The sequence below is a fragment of the Stenella coeruleoalba genome, assembly GCF_951394435.1.
Source record: "Stenella coeruleoalba genome assembly, chromosome: 16".
Taxonomy (NCBI): domain Eukaryota; kingdom Metazoa; phylum Chordata; class Mammalia; order Artiodactyla; family Delphinidae; genus Stenella; species Stenella coeruleoalba.
In genome coordinates this window covers 46,103,654-46,128,380 of record NC_137162.1, presented here as the reverse complement: position 1 = coordinate 46,128,380, position 24,727 = coordinate 46,103,654, and the positions used below count along the sequence as shown (strand labels likewise).

The window sequence follows — 24,727 nt, the reverse complement described above, 5'->3', positions numbered from 1 at the left end:
ATCCTTACAACCCTATGAGACAGATACTATTCTTAATCCCTTTTTCACAATTAAAGAAAGGTAGGCAGGGACAGGTAAAGCAGCCTGCTCAAGATCACCAATGTGAAGATTCTAACCCGGAGTCTGTGCTCCTAACTGTTGCATAATCTTGCCTCTCAAAAAGTATTTTCAAAGTTCCAAAATTCACCCCTTTGCTCATAGCACCAGCCAAAAGGTCAATAATCACCTCTTTAAATGCTATACAATGAAAATGAAATGCTATACAAAAAAAAAAATGAAAACAACTGCACAAGAGCAAATCAAATTATAAAACTTCAATTCAAATTTGTCTCAAAAAACATTAGTGCTAAAAGTTTGAGGAGATGGGCTTCCCTGGTGGCGCACTGGTTGAGAGTCCGCCTGCCGATGCAAGGGACACGGATTCGTGCCCCGGTCCGGGAAGATCCCACATGCCGCGGAGCGGCTGGGCCTGTGAGCCATGGCCGCTGAGCCTGTGCGTCCGGAGACTGTGCTCCGCAACGGGAGAGGCCACAACAGTGAGAGGCCCGCGTACCGCAAAAAAAAAAAAAAAAAAAAAGTTTGAGGAGAGGAAAGACGGCCTTCGTTTTTGTACGATAACATGATTCCTTTCCCACCTCGCTACTGTGCAGAGTGGGTCAAAACTCACTCTTCACTGGACACCTGCCAACTTTTCCAAGTAATAGTAAAATCAGCTTAGTAATTCTTTTGACTACAGGTAATCTGGGCTGAACAAACACGTAAGATACACTTAATACCAGACAAACCGATATACAGGCATACCTTGGAGATATCACAGGTTCGGTTCCAGACCACCGCAACAAAGCAAATATTGCAATAAAGCTAGTCACATGAATTTTGTGGTTTCTCAACACATATAAAAGTTATGTTGGGGCTTCCCTGGTGGCGCAGTGGTTGACAGTCCACCTGCTGATGCAGGGGACGCGGGTTCATGCCCCGGTCTGGGAAGATCCCACATGCCGCGGAGCGGCTAGGCCCGTGAGCCATGGCCGCTGAACCTGCACGTCCGGAGCCTGTGCTCCGCAACGGGAGAGGCCACAACAGTGAGAGGCCCGTGTACCGCAAAAAAAAAAAAAAAAAAGTTATGTTTACACTAGACTGTAGTCTATTAAGTGTGTGACAGCATTATATCTAAAAGAACAATGTACATACCTTAATTAAAAAATGGTTGGCCAAAAAAACGCTAACCATCATCTGAGCCTTCAGTGAGTCATAGCAGTAACGTCAAAGATCACTGATCACAGATCACCATAACAAATATAATAATGAAAAAGTTTGAAATACTGTGAGAATTACAAATGTGACACAGAGATATGAAGTGAGCAAACGCTACTGGAAAAATGGCAATGATAGACTTGCTTAAGGCAGGGTGTCACACACCTTCGATTTGTAGAAAGTGCAGTTATCTGTAAGCACGATAAAACGAAAGGCAATAAAAGGAGGTATCGCCTATACTCAAATGCCTACACCAACCTACAAAAAAGGCAAAATATACCTATTAATGGGAATTATCAAATATTAGTAGCCCAAGATTATATATGAATAAAATGAACGTGCCCTCTCCAAAATTTCAAGGAAGTCACTGACTTTGCTGTTTGAAATTTACAACTGACCTTATTGCTGTTTTCATTTTTACGTTGTAAGAGCCACCAAGATCTGTAGCGATTGTGAGGGAAAAGTCACACATCATACAGTTAAATCATTTCTAATATAGAGTGAAATTTCACTCTCAGGATCGTTCTCCGCTTATTGCAATATCCATGAAAAAATTCTACAACAGAAGCACAGTGAGTACAATTTGATTTTTTAAAAATATACTCAAGGCACCTAGCTGGGTATTTAATATAGTTTGCATTTCTGTAGTGCAATAAGTTTTCTATTTCAGACAGCTAAGAATTCCTTGCAGATTAGTCTAATTTGCTAAATTGAGATACTCAGTGTTTTACTTTTCCTATCTGCCTTTTTATGGTCTATCTGGTGGACTTAATTGGCACATCTGAGCAGATGAAATACTCTCAGTTAGGAGTCCAGATCTCACAGAGTAAATTAAGACTGATGCAGACAATTATGCACTGGAGCTGAGGATGAGAGGTGTGTGCAGAGCACGGAGCAGAATTAGTCTTCATTTGTGTCTTAGCTTCGTCATTTAAAAGAAGCCAGGATGCTCTCTAAGAAAAGTCTTAAAGGGAGTTAACTTTTTCTTCTCTCTTTAAAATATAGAGTCCTAGAAGAAGAAAAGAACACAAGTTTATTTCCTGAAAAAGAAATCAACTCCCAGAAACTGATGACAAGGACAATCTTCAAATAATTATACTTAGTTTCTGGATCAAACCTAGATTAAATTTTTACCAAATTCAGATTTTTAGAAATCAAACGATCTGCGTTTTGTTTTGTTTTTTTAAAGGTACAAGCAAATCAAGCTCTACGCTGTATCAATACTTTGGCCTTTGCCTAAGTGTGACCTGAATCCATGTGCAGCACAAACAAAGATGCAACTGAAGGATAAACATGGGACAATCGCACTGCAAAGGGATTGGCTCTAGGCAAAAGGAAGAGGAAGAGGCTCGGTGAAAACAATAAAATGGAGACAGAGCAGCTGAGACTGTAGTTCTAGGAGGCATGGCCTTCAGCGCCGTTTCAGGCAAAGGAATGGGGCCTGCAAAAGTGTGGGCTTGGTCCTCATCAAGCAACGGGACAAAGTGATCACTGAGGCCATGCTTTCTGAGCCCACCGCACCAGTCCACACTGACAGACCACTCCCTCCTGACCCAAACCACCAGCTTCTCCACTTGCTGCTATCCTGGGCAAATGACTTCAGCTTTCTCGGCTCAGGTTCCTATCTCCTAGGGCGCTGCGAGGACTAAGCCAATAGAGCCACATACAGCGAAGCACTGCTAAGTGGTAAGCATTCACTAATGTCGGCTATCTTAGTTCTCATAACCACCTCCTCCCTCACCCACGGATACCACCCTTGCTCAGGGCCTCCAAATTTCAAATCCAAGAGGCTTTTTTCAACATTCATCCTCCTCAGCTTTACTCATTTCGGCATCTGAAAATACCGACAGCCTTCCCCTCCTAGAACTATGCATGTATACAGCTAAACCCTCCAAACCAGGATCCAACTCGCCCCTGGCCACAGAAGCCACAGTGCTCAAGAGACAGGGTGCTGAAGATACCATTTTCCCAGATGATTAAGTCTTACGGGGGCTTAGAAGATACTCTGTAAGATTTACACAATGAATGGAGCCATCTGACCTTTTGTTTGTTTGTTTTTGCGGTACGCGGGCCTCTCACTGTTGTGGCCTCTCCTGTTGCGGAGCACAGGCTCCGGATGTGCAGGCGCAGCGGCCATGGCTCACGGGCCCAGCCGCTCCGCGGCATGTGGGATCTTCCCGGACCGGGGCACGAACCCGTGTCCCCTGCATCGGCAGGCGGACTCTCAACCACTGCGCCACCAGGGAAGCCCTGACCTTTTTTAACTCAAAGTTATTCACGGTAAATAAAGTTCAGAATGGGGCAAAAGAAAAGAAAAACCTCTAACGACAAAACTGTATTAGAAGCCAGTTACATCAACCGTTGTCATGACTACAGACGCGAGTTACACCACACCACGAGGCAAATGCTATGCCCATCCACACCAGATCAGTCAAGTTTTCTAGAGTCCCTAGCAATCTCCCCAAATCTTTACCCAGCTGACTTGGGTCTAGGGTTTGGTCTCCAGCCCAGGGAGGTAGGGGTAGCTATGTTCTGATTCTTGGCACCACCATGTGGCCACACATAGGTACTGCCCATTCCACCCAATTCCACAAATGAAAGGAAACCGCCGTTTACACAACCCGGTCCTGGCTTCAAATCCCAGCTCTTAACCAGTGACATCATGGGCAAACTGATCACCCTGAAAAGGCCAAGATAAAGTGTTTGTGCAGCCTACTATAATTAGAACAACTGAAAGATATATATGCATAGGATCAAAGGCTGGAATGAAATATAAAAAAGTAGAGGTGCAGGTAGTTTTTTCTATCTTAATATTATCACAATTTCACTATTAAAAAACAAGGAACTGGGGGCTTCCCTGGTGGTGCAGTGGTTGAGAGTCCACCTGCCGATTCACGGGACGCGGGTTCGTGCCCCGGTCTGGGAAGATCCCACATGCCGCGGAGCGGCTGGGCCCGTGAGCCATGGCCACTGAGCCTGCGCATCCGGAGGCTGTGCTCCGCAACGGGAGAGGCCACAGCATTGAGAGGCCCGCGTACCACAAAAAAAAAAAAAAAAAAAAAAAAAACACACACACACACACAAAAAACAAGGAATTATCAAAAGTGAAAGGTCAGGGGCAGGGTATGGGAACCCTTCAAACTATCTGGAGGTACCAGTTCAAATCCATTTCAGGCTGTGATCTCAGCAGCTTGGCCCAAAGTACCAGATAATCTGAGGTGACTCAGGCACCACCTACTGAAGAGTCTGTTTCTAAATTCTACTGTTCCACTGACTGAGGATGGGGGGTGGTGGGGATTTATCCCAGCAGCAATACCAAGCTAACTTCGGGCTAGAGTTGAGCATTACATCCTCAAATCCCAACATCCTTACCAACAATTCTTTCCAACCTCCTCAAAGGTTTCCTAAATGGGAACATCGTAAGGGCCTCTGATAAGGAAGAATGCTACCAACCTCACCTCAGAATTAGTGGGAGCTCAAAGCCCAAGTGCAGTGCCCAGCTCCTGCTGCTCCGGGCTGAGCCCTAAAGGTGCTCCCCAGGGGATTCTCAAGCACACACCCTGGTAAGAACCCGATGAACTATTATACACAGCACTGAGCTGAATAAACTGGCCCCAAAGCTCCTGCCCAGGCCCTCTCCTATGTAAACACAATTGTGCAGGGTACATAAAAGTTTAGAGAAAATGATATACAAACTCAATCTGCCAAAATTTACGGCCTCAGAAAGGAAGAGAATATATAAAGTCCACTTATATATATCAAAGTAGTTCCCAAACATGCCGGTGCCTCAGAATCACCTGGGAAAGCCTTTTTAAATGACCACCTGGTAGTCCCACGTACACATTTTGAATCAGCACCTCCAATGGTGGAGCCCCCAGTGATTCTGCAGGATCAGCCCATGGGCTGGGAATCTTTGCCTTAGTCTATGCTCATTGCCAAGAAAATACAGCTGTTAGGTTAGCAACTTAAGCAGTCATGGCTGGCAAATGGAAATAGAAAGGAGAGATTCAGAGTATAGGTTTAAGTCAAATTATAAATGTTCTCCCTAGTCGTGCCAGCAGGAGACAGACCTTATTTGGAAGTGCATCCTCTCACTCGGGGTGTCAACGGACCTACACTGCAAGTCCGACCCAAGCAGTACGTCCACTGCTGGGGAAAGAGGCATGAGTTGGTGACATCTTTTGTTTGTTACATCTCACTGTTGGCAAACAGCATGTTGCTTACTTCCCCCTGTTGTCCCCGTGCCAAGGTAGACATCACCAATGGATTGCGGCACTCTTTCCCAGGGAAGCCAAACAGGCCTCAGTCTCCCCCGAACAGATTACCACTGCCAAAGGTGGGAGCTGGCTGGCAAAGGCAAGGGCTTGTGCCCTCCCTGTCTTGAAGTGGCAGCTTAGCAACTGGACTCCTCTGCAGACCACGGCCACCATGCCAATACCCAAAGCAATCCAGACGAGACCCTTGAGGAAACAACGTGCCCCCAAAGCAATGCAAGTATTTTCCTGTTCAGTGATGCACCTGAAGTTTGGGGGTAAATGTGGCAAGTTTTAACCTGCATCCTCAGGTCCATATCAACATATCTGAATGACCCAACAGACCAGGCCCAGTGCTGGGATGAACGTCCTCCACAAAATCTTCCCCAAATACCTCAGTCTGATTTCATTACGCCCTGCACACTGGTTAGGTCCCATCTGTGCCCACGTCCCCTAAAAGACTGCAGATTCTTCACAGGAACCCCCAGACGCCAGTCCTAGAATGGAGATGTGCATTCATGCAGTGAGAGCAAAGATGAAGCAATGGAGATGACCTCACATCTCAACTGGAAAATGAACCAACTACACTGAGGGAACCGGGATTGCAGATCTCTGTTCACCTGGCGGGGAAAGGTGCACGTATGAAATGTTTGGTCTTCTAGGCCGCTCTGGGCTCACCAGGGACATATATCACCCAACACTGAATGTGTGTTATTTCTGTTAAGTGTTTGGCACCTGGAGCTCCCAGACCCTAGCTTTCTAAAGCAGCAATAGATTTTAAGGAAGACCTCACAATTGAGAGCCATACCCTAATGGAAACGTGAGTACCCCAAAATTAAAATAAAAAATAATGGATGCTTTGTAAGATCTGTTAGCATTGACATGAATAAGAAACGACAGAATATTTGCTTCTAAGAAGTGGCCCATCCATCACGGTACATTATCAAAGGTATGAAAATCAGGGAACACCATTGAGGAGACAGCCTCCAAATGCAACAGAACAGAGAAGCAAGCAGGATAAAAATGTTGGAAAGGCAAAATACACGGGCATTTTATAAGATGCTTAAAACTTCCAAGACTGATCTGAGGTCTTGGGCTAAGTCAGAGAAAGCAGGATCATCTACTAGCCAGATGCAGAAAAGGTTAAGCTGTAGAAAAGGCCTGACAGGAAATTCCCACTGAGCGTCAGCTAAAACTAAAGACACCTAGTTAGGACTAATCTAGAGCTAATGAAAGACCTAAGACTCTCCAAGTGGAGGGAATAAAGGGGGTGAGATGTCTAGGAGTCGCCCACTTTCACTTCTAAGGGTTCAAAACAGCATTATAATCAACAGGTCTATAACCAACACATATTTAAGTCCAAAAGGTATCTACCTTGGGTACATATTCCTAAATTCTAACCATTAGGAAAAACTCATTTTCTATGTTGTAAACTATATGGGGCTTTATTCTTCTTATCCATCAACAAACCAGTGCTAAGATAAGAAATCCTAAAGTGTTTTTCTTCCCTCAAGGGGATACCATTACAATTTCATTCTGTCTACAAAGATCAACAACAAGAAATAACAAAGTATAGAGTGACTGGCAGTTTTAAAATATTCTTAATATGCTTCTCAATCCTGAGCATTTTGTTTTTTTAACATCCCCCAATCCAAAGGGTACCAAAGGAGATGCAGTATAAACATTTCAATGTGGATATCTGCAATTTAACAATTATCTACCTTAATAACTGTAGCTATAAAATTTTAAGAGCTATAGTATTTTGGTAGCAATTAGAGTTATTGATATTTCCAAAATTCATTTGAGATTTTACTATAACTTGAGCAAAAAACTGACTTCTAATATGGCTTTGGAAATAACAGTTTTACAATCTTAACATTATTAAGAAAAACTTATTGCCATGAATTTAAACTAAACCTGTATTTAAAATTCAATCAAAATAATTGCCCTTGATCAAAATACTGATATACTTAAAATATATTTAATATTGACTCAATTTAATGGGAAGAATATTCATTCCACTTATAATCAATATGTTGAGATTAACACTTTTATTTTATTTTATTTTATTTTATTTTGCGGTACGCGGACCTCTCACTGTTGTGGCCTCTCCCGTTGCGGAGCACAGGCTCTGGACGCGCAGGCCCAGCGGCCATGGCTCACCGGCCCAGCCGCTCCGCAGCATGTGGGATCCTCCCAGACCGGGGCACGAACCCGCGTCCCCTGCATCGGCAGGCGGACTCTCAACCACTGCGCCACCAGGGAAGCCCAACACTTTTATTAATTCTCTACAATAGTCAAGAAAAAGACTGATGCCACTCACTGTTCAGACAACTTTACAGATATCAGATGTGCAAGCTACAATGAGAAATGACAAACATTAAGCCACTCCTCAACTCCGTCTTGCTGCTTAAGGTACTACCACAGTGAGAGTGTAACAGCTCTCTTAAAGACCTGGACTTAGGTTGCAGGTACTCAAATCACTGGTGAAAAGAACTATGCTGCACCTGCTTCTAAAAGGATGTATGTGGCAGCTTGGATGTAGGGCGTCGGCAGTTCTACATAACAGAAGAAAAGAATATCAGGTCAATCTTCATTCGCAAAGGCCAGTGGAAAGCTACAAGAATTATAATAAACTAGGTCTCCCTACCCTGAGAAACAAGAAAAAACTGTTGAGGACTGGGGGAAAAAGCCACCCTGGGAGCAAGTATTAAAAAAGTAATCTGTTAAGCAGATTCCTGCATCCCTTTGAGTCTCGCGGCACTCTTAAAAAGCTAAGGCGTGAGACCTGAGTCGCATAACGTCATGCTCCGTGGGACACGGTGGAGACTGTAGCATACACACTGGTTTTCTTGACTCAGAAGACGTGTGGCACCATGCAGTGCGGACTCCACAAACAAACGTGTTCACCTGGGCTTCCCTGGTGGCGCAGTGGTTGAGAGTCCGCCTGCTGATGCAGGGGACACAGGTTTGTGCCCCGGTTCGGGAAGATCCCACATTCCGCGGAGCGGCTGGGCCCGTGAGCCATGGCCGCTGAGCCTGCGCGTCCGGAGCCTGTGCTCCGCAACGGGAGAGGCCACAGTGAGAGGCCCGCGTACCACCAAAAAAAAAAAAAAAAAGTGTTCACCTTCCTTTTACTTACTTACATCAGACACTGACAAATTCACGGAAATAAGAAGCCAAAGTTAGTCTCTAGCATAAAAAAAGACAGGGCACAGGAAGGGTATGCTGGGCATAGGAAGCCCATTTCTGGCATGGTATTGTTGAAATTTTGTAGAGAACCACTTTTTCAAGACAAGGAAGGAGGGATTTAGGAAAGCAAGCTTATTCTTTCATACACTAAAACTTAAATTTCAGCTCTTTTTTGAAGGAAAGTCTCCTAAAATTACTTTCACCCAACATACACTACACAAGCCAACCTCCTCCTGCCCCTTGTGGCAGGGCACCCACTCTCCCACCCACCCACACAGCTCCTGCTTTAGTCCTAGGCATGCCTCTTGCCCAGCCCTCCCCCTAAGCTTTTCTTCTTCGACTTGCCCTCAAATCTCAATGAAGACCCCGAAGTAGAAGCTTGTAGAAGTAGAATCTTGGGTCAGCTCCATCGAGGACTCAGGGGCTCTGGTGGTTCTAGCAGGCTAAGATTGCAGGAAGTCCAACCTTTGGATGAATGGAGGTCTAATATATTACGCTAGACTAGAACTCTCATTTATTAATAAACCTACCACCTACGATAAAGCAAGCAGTACAATCCCTGGAGACTGACCTTAACCGCTGCTTATAATAATCTTCATCTCCATCATCTCGGCATCTCACTACTTTCCGACCTCCTCCTCCTCCTCCTGCGGCTTCAGCTTCTTCCCCAGAACTTGGAAAGAAGTCATCATCAATCTCCTGCACTGCGACTTTCTTCTGCCGTTTCTGGCGACTGAGCACCCGTCTCCGGTCACAGTCGGTGTCTTCCCCGGACAGGTCAGTCCCTGCCGCCTCCCCCTGCTCCCACTCCGTGGGCAAGTACTCGGACACTTCATCCTCAGAGTCTCCCTCTGCCTTTGGCCTCACATCACACTCCAAGGGTTTCTTTCCCTTTAGCAATCCCACCTGCCCCTGGAACTGAAGAGCCCTCTTCTGGAGTTTCTTGATGTGTTTTTTCAAGCGCTCATCTGTTTTCGAGAGAACTTTGCCTCTCTTGTCTGGTTTGTTTTCACTGAGTGTTGAGCTCAGCTCAGAAGTGACCGAGGCCGGGGCTTTTTTAGTTGCTCTTTTATTACAAGCTTGCTTCTTTCTTTCAAAGGACAGTTTTGCCTGATCTGCCAAATACTTTTCAAAATCTGAGGCTTCGTTGAGCATTAGTTTTCTGGGCTTTCTCTCCTGCTTCTGAGGGATCTGGGTACCAAAAGGTGTCATCTGACCAGTGCGGACGAGCTCTTCCCAAGCAGTCTCCTGAGCGGGCATGAGCATGCTGCCGAGGGAGGACGGCTCTGCTTCTGAAAAGAGGGATGACAACACGTTGGGCACTAGCACAAAACTTTCCAAGAGAACAACGGATATGTGCACTACTCAATACATAAATTAAAAAAAAAATCACTGACGTACTAAAGTAGATGACGTACTAAAGTATAGTGTATGTGAAGAACAGAGTGAAATTTACGATAGCATTCATGCCGCATTTAGTATACTCCTATTCAAAACGGTAACTTCTCAATAACTTTTCCCAAAACACTGCATTATCAATATACTTTCTGTGCATCCAAAGACAGACCCAGTCATATGTAACATACAGAGAAATTTTACCATGTTTCCTTATCAACTGCCCTTGAGGAAGCAATCTCCCAAGTTTCCACGTCACTGCTAATACCAGCATTCAGATGGACTTAAATACAAGAGACAGCAGAACTGAAAACAGACATCTAAAGAATCAGCATGCACCTAAATAGGTAAAACATAAATGCTGCCTCTGCACCGCCCAATAGGAGAGTCACCATACGGCTACTTAAATTTACGTTGAAAATTCATTCTCTCAGTGGTACTGGCCACATTTCAAGCGCTCAATAGCCACATGTGGCTAAAGGCTACCATAATGGACAACACAGACAGCATTTCCACTATTGCAAAAAGGTCCACTCAACAGCACCGTGTTAGATGTGCGAAGTTAACTGACTGAAGGGATGAACTAAAGTTGGAAGTTATGCCATAATAATAGAAAGCCACCCAGAGATCATCCCTCTTTCATTAGTTGAAATTAATCTCTAGCAAAATTACTTTACCCATAGCCAAAATACCAAAAGAAGTAAAGGCTTAATAGGAAGGCACCATATTCTAAAATCTGTATTTCTTGCAGGCCAATAATAGCACAGTGCAGTTTTTCATTAAATGTGCACTGAAGAGAAACATACATCAGAAAGTGCACACATCCTAAGTGTACAGCTCAGTGAATTTTCAGAAAGAAAACAAACCCATAACACCAGCATCCAGATCAGGAAGCATAAATTACTAGGACCCCCAGATATGCCCTTCATGGTGCCTCCCAGCTTCTACCCCACCAGATACTGACTGACCTATTAACACGGTAGACAAGTTGTACCTGGCTTTCAACTTAATGGAAATGGGAATGTCTGTACTTGTATCTGGTTTCTTTTGTTCAACATTATGCTTGGGTGAGTCACACTTACTACTGAATACAATTGCAGTTTGTTGATTCTCATTGCTGTTAGTATTCTATTATAACTCTACCACAATTTTTCCATTCTAGTGTTACTGGACATTTGGGTAGTTTCCAGGTTTGGGCTACCAGGAATAATGTTGCTACGAGCATTCCAATACACATTCTTTGGTAATGTATGTATATAATTCTTTGGGTATATTAAGCTTTAGTAGACACCACCAAACCGATTTCCAAAGTGGTCCTAGCAATTTTAAGTTCCACCAACAGTGTTTGAGAGTTTCAACTGGTCCACATTCTTGCCATTCCACTTTAGCTATGCTGGTAGGCATGGAGTAGTACCACTTTGTGGCTGTAATTTGTATTTCCCTAGTATCTAATGAACTAGGGAATCTTTACGTAAGATCTGTTGATCTTTTGGGTAGCCTATTGTGAAGAAAATGTTCAAATCTTTTGCCCATTTTTCTCATATGTGGTCTGTCTTTAAAAGGAAAAAAAAAAAAAGATTTCTAGGAGCTCTTCATACATTCTGGACTCAAGTCCCTGGACTGATACAGATATTGCAAACATCTTTTCCCATTCTGCAGCTTGCCTTTCCACTCTCTTAAATGCTATCTTTCAGCGACATAAGATCTTAGTTGTAACATAGTTCATTTATCAAATCTTTTCCTTTACAGTGAGCCTTGTTTTTGTGCCTTGTTAAATCTTTGCCCCAAGATCATGAAAATGTTTTCCTCTGTTATATGCTAAAAGCTTTGTTTTATCCTTAACGGTGAAATCTACAACCCATTTGGAATTTATTTTTGTACACTGTATAATGGGCCAATATTCACTTTATCTTCATGTGGAGTAACCCAGCACACTTAGTGAAAAGACGATTCTTCTCCACAGCACTGTACTGCCACATCTGTCATAAATCAAGTGACCACACATGGGTGGGTCTGTTTGCTGGACCCTCTACTCTGTCCCATTGGTGTATTTGTCTATCCTTATGCCACTACTGTGTCTTAATTACTATAGGTTAGTAATAAGTCTGGGTATTTTGTTCTTCTTCAAGATTGCCTTGGCCATTCTTGACCCAATGCATGTTTATACAAATTTTAGAATCAGGTTGTTAGTGCCACCCACCCTCAGCCTACTCTTCCTACTCTATACCCTCTCCCTCAAAAAACTCCCTGTAATTTATATTGGGGTTGCACTGAAACTACAAGTGGACAGAACTGTATCTTCCAATCTATGACCATGGTGTATCTCCCCATTTATTTGCCTTCTTTAATTTTTCAATGACATTTTGTAGTTTTTAATGTAGAGAGCGCTGAAGAAAACTACCTTTTTTTACTAAGAGTTATTTCCAGGTATTTGATTTTGATCGTAATTGCCATCTTTATTAAATTTTATTTTTTGCTTTTGCTCGTATGTAGAAATATGACTGATTTTTATATACTGACCTTGTATCCAGTGACACTGCTAAATTCACATGGTAATTCCAACAGACTGCCCATTGATCCTTTCAGATTTTTGATATGACCAATAACATATGCTGTAAATAATGATGGTTTTATTTCTCTTCTTACATTACTACACTATCCAGGTACAATGCTGAACAGGAAAGGTGATAGCAAGCAACTCATCTCATCCCAGATCAGAGGAGCAAAGCAAACTGCTGCAAAGTTTATCCCACCTAATTCCAGGAAAGGATTCTTTAATCAGATAATCCTCACAACAATTAGGAAACGGATCACTATGTGGAGACCAGGGGAAAGGAAACCTCAGGCAAGCATGTGAGCAAAGAAATGAAGGTCTACTATGCTTATGCCCATCTCAAAGCAGACTTGGAAAGGTTAAAGAATGTAGCCAAGGTCTATACCTGGGCGATACAGAGCTGGGGTACACAAAGCTTAGACACTCTGTTCTCCTGCCCCACCAAACAGAGCATAGAGCACCACGGAGAAGGAAAGTATCCCAGAAGGGATGGAGGAGGAAGGGTTATAAGAGAGACCAGGAGTCTGAAGTGTTAGCTGGAGCCCCACTGGAGAGGGATAATAGGAACCAGGAGTTCAGGAAAAGGGCAAAAGGCCACAGGTCTACAGATTTATAAGATACTAGAACCTAGGTGGCCACAAAAGCCATAGGTAATGGATGAGATTATTTGGGGAGAGGTAGTATAAGAAGAAGGCAGCTCAGGACTTCCCTGGTAGCACAGTGGTTAAGAATCTGCCTGCCAATGCAAGGGACACGGGTTCGATCCCTGGTCCAGGAAGATCCCACATGCTGCGGAGCAACTAAGCCCGTGTGCCCCAACTACTGAAGCCCGCGCGCCCTACAGCCCGTGCTCCGCGACAAGAGGAGCCACCGCAATGAGAAGCCCGCGCACCACAATGAAGACTCAATGCAGCCATAAATAAATAAAAAAATAAATTTATAAAAAAGAAGAAGAGGGCTCAGCAAGAAATTCTGAGAATAATCAACATTTAAGATAAGCCTAGAAAAGCCGGTCAAAAAAAAACTAAACAGGAATGGTCAGAAGGCTAAAAGGAAAACCAGAAGAGAGACATGGATCTTGGAAGGCAGGGAAGTATCAGCTGCTACAGACAGGCCAAGTGGAGCTTTTGGATGGGGGAAGTAACAATTAATCCTGGGCCAAGTTTTACCAAACAAATAACAGGTAGCAAAAGGCAGCAGCGAGTTCTAGTCAGCCAGACCAGGACAATCGTTTTTTTTACCAATGAGAAATATGGCATTTCAGCAGCAGAAAGCACTCCTCATAGGCCCAGTGGATTCTGCGAGACGTTAATAGCACATCTCATAGTTATTTTTTTCCAATGCCTCAATTCTCACAATTCTCTTGTCTTACTGAATAGACTTCTGGAATTAGTAGAAAATATCTGCCTGAAGGGTTTAAATCGATACTTCAACTAGTAAATAACTGAACAGCTACCAACAATTTCTAAACACACATGCACACACACTGACTACAAAGATACTTCGTTTCAGAGCTTATGCATCTTCCCAAAAGGCTTCCCAAAAGATGCCCATCCAGGTCAGTGATAGAAACAAAATCATGGCCATGGATTAAATAACCTGAATTAAGATGCCCTTTCTTGAACAACAGAACTGATGCTTGGAAAGCCTGCCAGATACGTCCCCAAAAGATATTTAAAAGCAATTCTATGAATGTTCATGGACGATGCTTGGTCAACAAAACGCAATTCAATCAAGATGTTAGGTGTCTACAGAATCAATATAAAAGAATGTTAAGATTTCTAATTTATTAGACATAATACTAAATGCACACCAGGAACCTCCATTAGACTGAGTTAAAAATTTACTTTCTTTCTCTGAAACCCCACAAGACTTAAAATAGATTTGGTTCTACAGGTGTGGAGAATAAAATTTTCCTGTGTCTCTTTCGTCACTAAGTAAACAAATGTATTCTTCCCAACACCCAGGCCAGAACTGAAGGGACACCCTCCATTGACGAGAGGCATCAGGCATCAATTCGAGAACAGAGACACCGTCCCCAGTATCCTCACCTGCATCCTCCTCCTCCAGACTGGCATGATCTAGTTCAACTTTTACCTCTGCTCCCCCAAGGATAGCCTGGAGACGTTTTTGTTTTGCTGTGATCTTCTTCAGTTGTTGTTCCTTAATGGGTAGATATTGAATACAAAAAACAGCAATGAAGTGATTAAATGTTAAATACAAACGACAGCATTGCAAAATTTTAAAAACTTTAATCAAGAGCAAAATAAAACAATTACCAAATACAACTATTACTACAGAAAACCTTATTTGAATAACTGCCACTTTTCTAGCAGGAAGAAGCCCTCAAAGCATGTCCATCGGGCAGCATCCCTGTCCCCACCCACTCTCCTGACTGGGCGGCACAGCTCTCTACCTGCCTGAGCAGCTAAGTTCACTGCACTGACTCTCCACCGACTTGGGAGGTGGAACTGCTCTACATGGTTTCCTCATTACACACTGGGTAAATCACTGAATTTCTCTGTTTCTGACCTTAGCAGCCAATGGGCTATGAGGTCAATAGGCTGTAGGGATAAGAAACAAACACAAATGTTCAAACAGTTGAAAAAGTCAGTCACCTTTGATAATCTACCATATTTATGACTGTCCTTTATAGTATCCTACCCAATCACAAAATTTTAAAGGGAAAATCTACCCTTTTACTCTGTCCTCCCCGGGCCCCCCTTTGTCTTGTCTCCCTCTACATCACCAGAGCTTGGATATGCGGCCATTCCTAGGGACTCCCTAATTAACTAGGCCTGTGGTAGGTGGTTCTTTCTCCCAAGGTCAAGAATGCTTGAACGCCAAACATGAGTGTGGAGCAAGGGGACATCCTGATTATAAACACCATGTTGTAATGACTTGTAATTCCTTTTACTGTATCTCACAGTTTTTCTCTCAGCAAACTCTCATACAAAACAGCCTCTCTCTGAATAGTCTCTCTCTAAACAGCAAAAAGCTGCTAAAGAGAGACAGGAATATATAACCAAGTTAGACCAGTACCTAAAGGGGCCTAAGATTGGTCCTCTCTGCTCTTCGACACCCCAGCCCACCAGAAGCCCACTATTCACATGCTCCACGAGAAGCCAGGCGGTCTCCTCTCTGCTTTGGGGAGACCCCTGGTGCCTCAAGCCACTGTGAGCTCTGACCTTTGGGCTGCTGCTGTGGAGTTAAGTGAGAGAGACAGTGTGGAGAAGATCATGAACCGGTGAGTGGAGAGCAAAAGGAGGAACCAAGGTTAACCACACCCCACAAGTAGAGCCTGAATAAGAGCTGTGGGGACTCTACTCACTGCACTGAATCCACTGCAAGCACAAGGCCATCTGCTAGTCACTTAGGATGGCGGCAATAAAATGATCAAAACTAGTCATTTCTACCTCCTGCAATATATTGTCATGAAGTGTACATCAATTCTAAAAAATGTTTCAAACCTCATAAAAACAATGTCATAAGTGACAGACATTCCCTACCCTTAAGTCCTCCAACCCTAAGTGCAGACCCGGTCAGTGTGGCTGGGTGATGACTGAACACCGAAGGCCAGCCTCTCAGAACAGTGATCACGAGTGTGTGAGGGGCGAGGGCTGGGTCGATGGGAAACGTCTGCAGACAGTCAGTGCAAGCAGGAGCTGAGCAGGAAAAAGAGCAAGTCCACGCAAGACAAGGAGACGGCGTGAGAGGCCCGCATGCCAAAGAACCTAAGCTGGGGAAAGAAAGTGGCGCGGCAGGGAGACTATGAAAGTACCCGCGTGAGGAGGCACGCAAAGCCAAAAGAGGAACTGCTTCTCGGTTACGTACGTATGCGTACATATGCGTATTTTTAGAAACACTCTTTAAGCAGAGGATGTTAAAGGGAAACAGCCAAAAAAATTAAACGTATAAAAGGAACTCAAAAGTTTCTGTTATAAATTTGCTTCACATCTACCAGTACTTTTCAGAATAGCTACTTCCCAAATATTAAATGAGCCTAAATAATGACTTTTGCAAAAATGCAACTTAGTGTGTTATTTGGAGTCACCTTGTTATACTTCTGTCGTTTTACAGAATCTAGTTTCCTGTTGATGTCCTTGTTGGTGTCAGCTTGAGGGCTAAGTTGTTCAATAATTTTATTGATTTGCCTTAGGGATGTCGTACATGACCTGAAAAAGAAGATAAAATGTCCATTTTCCACTCTGGTAACATCTTTTATAGAATAACATGGAGAGAAATGCTAAAAACATGTCCCTTTTACTTCTTATTAACTAAAAGACAAAAGCAACTAAACCAGAATACATATTCTTTTTGGCCAGTAATAGAATTTGAAGGGTTATTAGGAGTCTAAGATGACTGCTCATGTTTTTCTCTAATCTGGCCAATTTTAATCAGTTCATTCCCATTTGCAAGCAGATTCATTCATTCTACAAGCATTTTAAGGGTCTACTCTATTCAAGAGACTGTGCAAAACCAACAGGCAATAAGCTGTCCCTTTATATGAAAAAATGCATACACTTTTTTTTGAGAGTTAATTTTTTAGAGCAGTTTTAGGTTCACAGCAAAACTGAGAGGAAGGTGAAGATTTCCCATATACTCCCTGCCCCAAATACGCACAGCGTACCCCATTACCAACAACTCATACATCCGTGTTTAAAGGCCATTATGGAAGTCTCCCGAAGCTTGGAAAAGTACTAAAAATATTTAAACATCTTCTTATATAGGTCAGGCAACTGTGACAATATTTTTCTTTTGCATGACTAGAAGACTTATTTGCTGTCGTTTTACACTTTGTAGTGCAAAGAAAAAGAATCAGTTTATAATACATTGCTCCTAAAATAGACATCATAGAATTGTAACTCCCAAGTTTCAAAACACAAATTCAATCTCAACACTTGTGTAATTTGCTGTTTGTACCCTTTGTGGATTTCAGGAGAAAAGATGTTATCAATGCAAGTTACTGGCAGTCTCAGTACGTGTCACCATCTGTCTAGTGTTAGGCGGCCTCTAGTGTTAGGTGACTCTGCAGCACCCTGCTCTGTCACCTCTGCAAGCAGTGGATACATTTCTCAGGTCGAATGTAAAAGGTGTGTTCATTACACGGCATCGCGGTCCTCACACCTGAAGGTCAGGCTACAACTATTGGAGAACACCTGCTGCTCAAGAGGCCCAAAGAACACACCAGAAAACTGTTAGCAGAAAACATGCCCTTTAAGTGCCAACAGCTGCCTGTACCACAGCGCCCCCCCACCCCCACCCCCCCCCACCCCCCCACCCCCCGCCCAGGGTAGCCAAAAGCTCTACGTGCCTCCCTCCCCCTCCCCCAGCTGCTCCCACCTGAGACCACACCATCCCTCCACCCAGTCCTCCCCTTCCCCTTCCTGTTTCCCTGACACAGCCAAGAACACTGGCCAAGGAGGGCAGACTGGCAACGGAGAGCGAGCTCAACTCAATCCTCTGCCCCGTCTTCCAACCCAGGTCCAGGGCACCCCCTTCCCCACCAGTGTGCTGTGCGCAACACGGCTCAGGTCTGTTTCTCCTCTAAAGCACAAGTGAAGTCTCTATGGGACTTCAGCTTTCTTTATAGAGTCAAAATTACAACAGAAGAAAGAAAAAGCAGGGAGTTGTTTCTCACTGTTTCTAGAAATGCAAATCTGAAAAGGTACCAAAAGACTGGCCCTAGGTTTAGGCACAGGAAACTGGAAAGAAATTATAGGATGGGGAGGTGGGGGGGGCGGATATGTTCCTGGTATCTGGAGTAGGACATATCAGAACTTTAGGAACGCTTCTCCTGAGAACCATTCTGTGCACAAGCTTGCAAAATCTGGGGCACTTAGAACAGTGCTTCTCTCCAGGACATCATGTGTAACAAGCTGCTGTGAACTGAACTGAGCACCTAACTACTGTGTACAGAGCTTCTGAGCGAAAGGGCTGGGGTTTAGACACAAGGTCAAGGACCACCCTTACTGACCCCATCCTCCAATTAAAGGTTCTACAAATCTCCTAAATTTCTGGACTACCACAGCTATTGTCTGAATCTCTCCGTCATATGTAAACACAAACTCTATAATCAGAGAGAAGGTGGTCCACTCACATGAGGTCGTCCAGCACTGACTGATACTCCTTCTCTGCATCGGCAAGCTGGGCCACACGGCTGGCCTCATGAATGGCGCTGTCCACCTGCTGAAGCACCCCTTGCTCCAGCACGTCCTGGTCATAGACGTCCACACCCAAACCCTGCAGCTCCAGGGCCTGGGCACTGGGCTCCACCGCCTGGATCTGATGTCTGTTGATGTGCAGCAGGGCTGGCCCTCTCCTCGGAAGTTCCGAGGGATACCCCTTGGCGGAAGTGGAGGGTCCATTAGCAGGGGAACAAGAGGGGAGGCTCTCCCCCAGCTCCACGTCGCCATCGTTCTCCTGCTTGACTGTCCCCTCTGCACTCTCACTGATATCCTGACTCTGTGAACAGTCTTGCTCCTGAGTTTGACTTGAGTGGGGGATCCTCTCATTTGGCATCCTCTACAGACTATCTAAAAGGAAAACAATTTTTCAGTCAGCCCTTCAGTTATATAGAATTGATATTTATATAGTTTTGTAAATATCTTATAACGAAAGCAGACCAATTTCTAAAAAAATCAAGAAATAATCCTCCAATTATACATAAATTTAAGTGCCCAAGTATTTTTCTTAAACGGGCACAAGCTATAGATCTTCTTGAGTGCTGATAATTGAGAAAAATTAACCAGAAAAACAAAAAAAAAAGAAGAAAAAATGCAGTATCACCAACAAACGACACTGGGGTAGCCAGCTAAGAAAGCTGGCAGCCAGCATCCTGAATGATGCCCACAGAGTCTTCTCCAAATCAACTGAAGTCATTTCACTGCTGCTTTCCAAGTCAGCCTCTTCACTGCATTATGGCACGAGTGACCTACATTATAGTGGCAAGATCAACTGTAAAGTATAGATTTAGTGACTTGAGAGAGATTCTCTACAAATCTAACACTAAAAACTTTTAGGTTGAACTCCAAAAAACAGGAACTCTGAACAAGAGGTAATAAACAGCACCACTCAAATCAGAATCTGAGGAAGATTAATTAAAATATTCTCAAAAATAACTCCATTTCAATGCATGATATCATTTCTCACCATCAGGCTGGCAAAAACATGATGACTGATAATATCCAGGAGAAGCAAGAAAAATCCACTTTCACATAATGCCAGTGGGAACATAAGTTTGTAAAATTCTTTTGGAAGGCAATTTAGCAATATCTGTCAAGATTTAAAATTCACATTACTAGGCACTTATTCCAGAGAAATACTCACATATACATAAGGATATTTATTGTAGCATGTTTTAAAATAGTTTTTAAAAGTCATTAAGTATTTTCAATGTTAGTGATATAAAAGCCAAGTAAGACGAAAAAAGTCACATCGTATGAAGACATTTATATTGGAAAACAATGTGTATCCACACCTGTGTGTATGGAATGCATTCAAAATGATCTGGGGATACAAACTAAACCTGCGACAATTGGGAGGGGGAAGCAGAAGGAACAGGTAGGAATAAAGGGGAACTCTCACATTTTACTCCAAGAAATCAAGAACTCCTTGAAAGAAAATGTGTTCACTATATTGCCTGTATAACTCCATCGAATAAATACTTTTATATACATTAAAAAAAAGTGACAGCTTTTCTTTTTATTTAACAGTGAATAAACTAAGGTTTCTTTCAGCACTAAAACTTTATTTCAATGAAATGATGACAAATTCCCCAACAAGCCCCACTCATTCCTCATTAAATAAAATGATCCCAGTGGCCAAGCACTAGGATACAAAGATGCCAGGAACTTAAGTGTCATCCTGCCCTAAGCAGCTCGCTCACTAGTGGAGGAGAAGCATGCCAGTAACAACACAGAGGGGCAGGTCTGTAAAAGAGGCACAGGCAAGAGCCCAGGTGGGGGACTTCCCTGGTGGCACAGTGGTTAAGAATGCCTGTCAATGCAGGGGACATGGGTTCGAGCCCTGGTCCAGGAAGATCCCACATGCCACGGAGCAACTAAGCCCATGCGCCACAACTACTGAGCCTGTGCTCTAGAGCCCGCGAGCCACAACTAGTGAGCCCGCATGCCACAACTACTGAAGCCTGCGTGCCTAGAGCCCATGGTCCAAAACAAGAGAAGCCACCCCAATGAGAAGCCCGCGCACCGCAACGAAGAGTAGCCTCCGCTCGCCGCAACTAGAGAAAGCCCGCATGCAGCAAGACCCAACGCAGACCAAAAAAATAATTAATTTTTGAAAGTTATCTTAGGAACTTAATAAATTCTTTAATTCAAATGAAACTCTTTGATCAATGTAGTCTTCAAAATTAACATTACCTACAGTATTTAGAGCAAGTCAGTTTGGAATATACACTGAGATATTTTTCTAACAGTAAAGATATTGAATCTATTTCCCTTTTTTCCTTCTGTTTCCCTGTGACCAAGGGCATATATATTTTTTTCTGTAAATTCATTTTTTTTTGAATTTTTGAATTTTATTTTATTTATTTTTTATACAGCAGGTTATTAGTTATCCATTTTATACATATTAGTGTATATATGTCAATCCCAATCTCCCAATTCATCACACCATCACCACCACCCGCCATTTTCCACCCTTGGTGTCCATACGATTTTTCTCTACATCTGTGTCTTAATTTCTGCCCTGCAAACCAATTCATCTGTACCATTTTTCTAGGTTCCACATATATGCATTAATATACGATATCTGTTTTTCTCTTTCTGATTAAAAAAGAGGCCAGGTGGGCATAGAGGAAAGGACAGTGCACTGGGTCTGGAGTTCAAAAAACACATACAAACTGAGATTTGAACATGTGACCCAGGATCTGATATACAGGAGGTGTTCATACACGCTGAAAGGAAGTAAGGTTCAGAGAGGAATCTAAAATAACAAGTCTGGTCTGGACAACTGAGTCACTCGTGAATTCAGTCACAAAAATATGAATCAGAAAAGCAGCAGATGGGAAGCAGGGAGAGCTGGCAGTAACGTGTCCAGCTGGCACGCAGGCAGAAACGCAAATCTAGGCTCTAGAGAAAATCTGGACAAGATGTGGATGCACTGGCAGAGTAAACAGCCCCAGGGATCCCAAGGCTGTGACAGGTACCAAAGATCCTTTTAGAGGGTAAGAAAAGGCTAACACTGAAAAGGTTAAAAGAGAACAGCAGAGTAAGAAAGTTCCTCCATTTGGGGCCATTCTGATTATTTTCAGGAGAAAGGATAAGACTGGCACTCTATCATTTTCAACAGAGACAGCAGGATTCTGGCTCAGAGTCTTCATACTAGCTGGAATTTAACAATTCTGTTTTCATTGTTCTTATTTGTATGTATATAAAGATTTCCTTTTCAGGTTAAAAAAAGACATTAAATCCATCAAAATATTAAGTAATAACACTGCAGTACAAAGAAAAGGTTAAAATAATAATGTTTGGAGAAAACTTCTAATAACAGAAAAAGAGTAAGAGGGAATGGTTAAAAATGGAAAATAATAGGGCAAGCTCCAAAGGAAACCAGAAAGGGTCCAGTGGATTTGGAAAGTAGGTCGCTAGTTACCTTAGTAAAAGAAACCTTAGTGGAGCAAAGGGGACAAAGCCAGACTGCAGTGGGATAAGAAGTGAGTAGAGAAGGAAACAGAGGCCTTATCCCCTTAAGGATAGGCCATGGCAGGGAGATCACTGGAATAATAAAGTAATCAGAGGATGGGGTAAAGATGCTGAGTAATTGACCTTGGGGTCCAAGCTGGGTAGATTTTTAAAAAACAAGCCAGAAGGGACTGGAAGAGGGAGGGAAGGAGGGAGAAAGGGAAGGGAAGGGAAAAGGGAAAAAAGAAATAAGGAAGCAGTCAAGAAGCCACTTGGAGAATGGACCAAAGGGCAAGTCTCCTGGGAATAAGAGATGAAAACAAGGAAGCTCTCCTCAGAACGTGAAGAGTTTCCAAAGTGAAATAAATTATATGACATTCAATAAATATTTATAGAGTGACTTCCCTGGTGGTCCAGTGGTTAAGACTCCACGCTCCCAATGCAGGGGGCCGGGGCTCGATCCCTGGTCAGGGAACTAGATCCTGCATGCCGCAACTAAGAGCCCGCATGCCAGCTCAGCCAAATAAATAAATATATTTTTTTAAAACATTTATTGAAAGTCAATTACACCAGGCAATGTACTCGGTTAACTAGTTTCCGTCCCCATTGAGCTTAGAGGCTCTTGCGGATGACACATATTTTAAGAATTTTATATATACATATACATATTTACATATAAGTACGTATTTATACATAAACTATACACACACACAAATGTAACCGTGGTTAACTCCCTTAAGAAGAAAGTACAGGATTCTTTATGACAAAATAACAGAGGAGCCTAATTGACATTGCAGAGGTAGGTGTGAGGTCAGGGAGGTCTCTCTGATAAAGTTATATTTGAACCAGCATCTGAAGGATGAATAGGAGTTAACAGGCCAAAAGTGAACATTTTGCAAAGAAACAGCATGTCTAATTCCTAAGGCTGGAAAGAGCTGGTGCGGTTGGAAAAATGGAAGAAGGCTGCATTGTGAGAAATCTTTTATTTTATTTTACATGAATAACAGAGTTAAAGGAGCTGATAAAGACTCCATTTATTGTGTAAATTCTACAAAATATCTTCTAACACTCTGCAAGGCTCAATCATCTGAGAAAACAATATCTTCATTGTCTTTCTTTAAGCACTGGGTCTTCTGTGGGATGAGCTGGATTCTGGTTGGGAGGTTTGGTTGAATGCATGCAGAGTTGGGGAGGGGAATGGGCACAAGTGAAGACGGAGGGGCAGGCAAGGGCCCTGAGGAAACACAAGGGGCCTGAGGAAACATGAACTTGGATTTTTCTCCAAGTGTAATGGAGTGACTTCGAAGAGTTTTAAACAGGGTGACAATGGCATGACCCAATTTATGTTTGTAAAAGACCAGTTGGACTACTGTACAGATAATAGATTGGAGGAAACAGTGCAACATGGACATGTTGGGACACATACGGGTGACAAGTGACAGAAGCCTGGAACAGGGAGACAGCACTGAAGATGGATGCTACGTGGGAAATCTTTCTGTTACGGAACTTATATGCGGACTGCTCAATCCTCCTTCACATATTTCCACTTTACTGTATCAATGCCTAAAGTGCCTGACTTCTACTTACCCCGATTCTCTCTTTCAAATAACAGTGTTTTAATCGAGACCAAACAGGGCCGGGCTGCCCCTGCGCGCGGGGGTCGAACACAAAGCCGAGAAGTTGATGCTTAGATGCCGGCCCGCCTGCCCGCGGCGGAACCAGAAGCTGGGACAACCCCCGGCCCCCCCAGGTGAGCGCCCCGCAGCGTCACTTCCGGCCGCAGGTGGGCTGGCGCATTAGGCTATCGCCCGGCCCGAGGGCCGCCTCCCGGCCCCCCGCGCGGATGGGCTCCTTCCCGGCCGCCTGGACAGCCCGAGCGGGCCCCAGACATCTCCCGCCCGACGTTCAACTCAGCTGCCAGAACACTCACCGCAGGGCCGCACGGCCAGCTGTATAGAAACGTAGAAGCAGCCGCCTTCTCGAACAGCCTTGCAACCGGGTCTGGAACCGGGCGCGGCGCGTGCGTCTTCTCTCCGCTGTAAGCACCGCCCAAGCACCGCCCCCAACAATGACCCGACGGGCTTGCGCCTGTGCGGCCTATGGCGCATGCGCCGGCTCCAGGGTTTATTTTGAACTGCGGGCGAGACCACGTGGTTTGAGCGAAGAATGCAGCCCCGCCTTTCTACCTGTGAACCGGGTACGAAAGTGGCCTAGGCTGCTGACCTGTAGCTTGTGACCAGCGCTTCACTCGTGGTGAAAAATGCCTCTGTAGTAAGGCGGTTATAAGAATTAAAAGATGTTTCCAGAAAAAGAGAGAGAGGTACGTATACTAGTGTGCCGTGCGAATATAAGTGCTTACAATTAACCATGAACTCCAAAAAGAAAGTGAGCTTGGGGAAGGGAGCTGGCTTGAGCACTGCACATTTCAGTAGCAC

At 43.7% G+C, this 24,727-nt stretch overlaps 1 protein-coding gene across 2 annotated transcripts in view; it reads right to left on the bottom strand.

Moving 5' to 3' along the window:
- ERCC6 (ERCC excision repair 6, chromatin remodeling factor) overlaps positions 1 to 24,335 on the bottom strand; it is a 76,291-nt gene extending 51,956 nt beyond the window's left edge. Inside the window, exons 1-5 of one of the 2 annotated variants that reach the window (XM_079900193.1) lie at positions 24,223 to 24,335; positions 18,749 to 19,184; positions 16,703 to 16,823; positions 14,700 to 14,811; positions 9,271 to 9,991 (exon numbers count right to left, since the gene is read on the bottom strand). In XM_079900193.1, coding sequence (XP_079756319.1) covers positions 9,271 to 9,991; positions 14,700 to 14,811; positions 16,703 to 16,823; positions 18,749 to 19,170 — 1,376 coding nt within the window. In that variant the 5' untranslated portion in view covers positions 19,171 to 19,184; positions 24,223 to 24,335. The remainder of the gene's footprint in view (positions 1 to 9,270; positions 9,992 to 14,699; positions 14,812 to 16,702; positions 16,824 to 18,748; positions 19,185 to 24,222) is intronic. The other variant, XM_079900194.1, reaches the window with a different exon arrangement.
- Between the last annotated feature and the right edge of the window lie 392 nt (positions 24,336 to 24,727).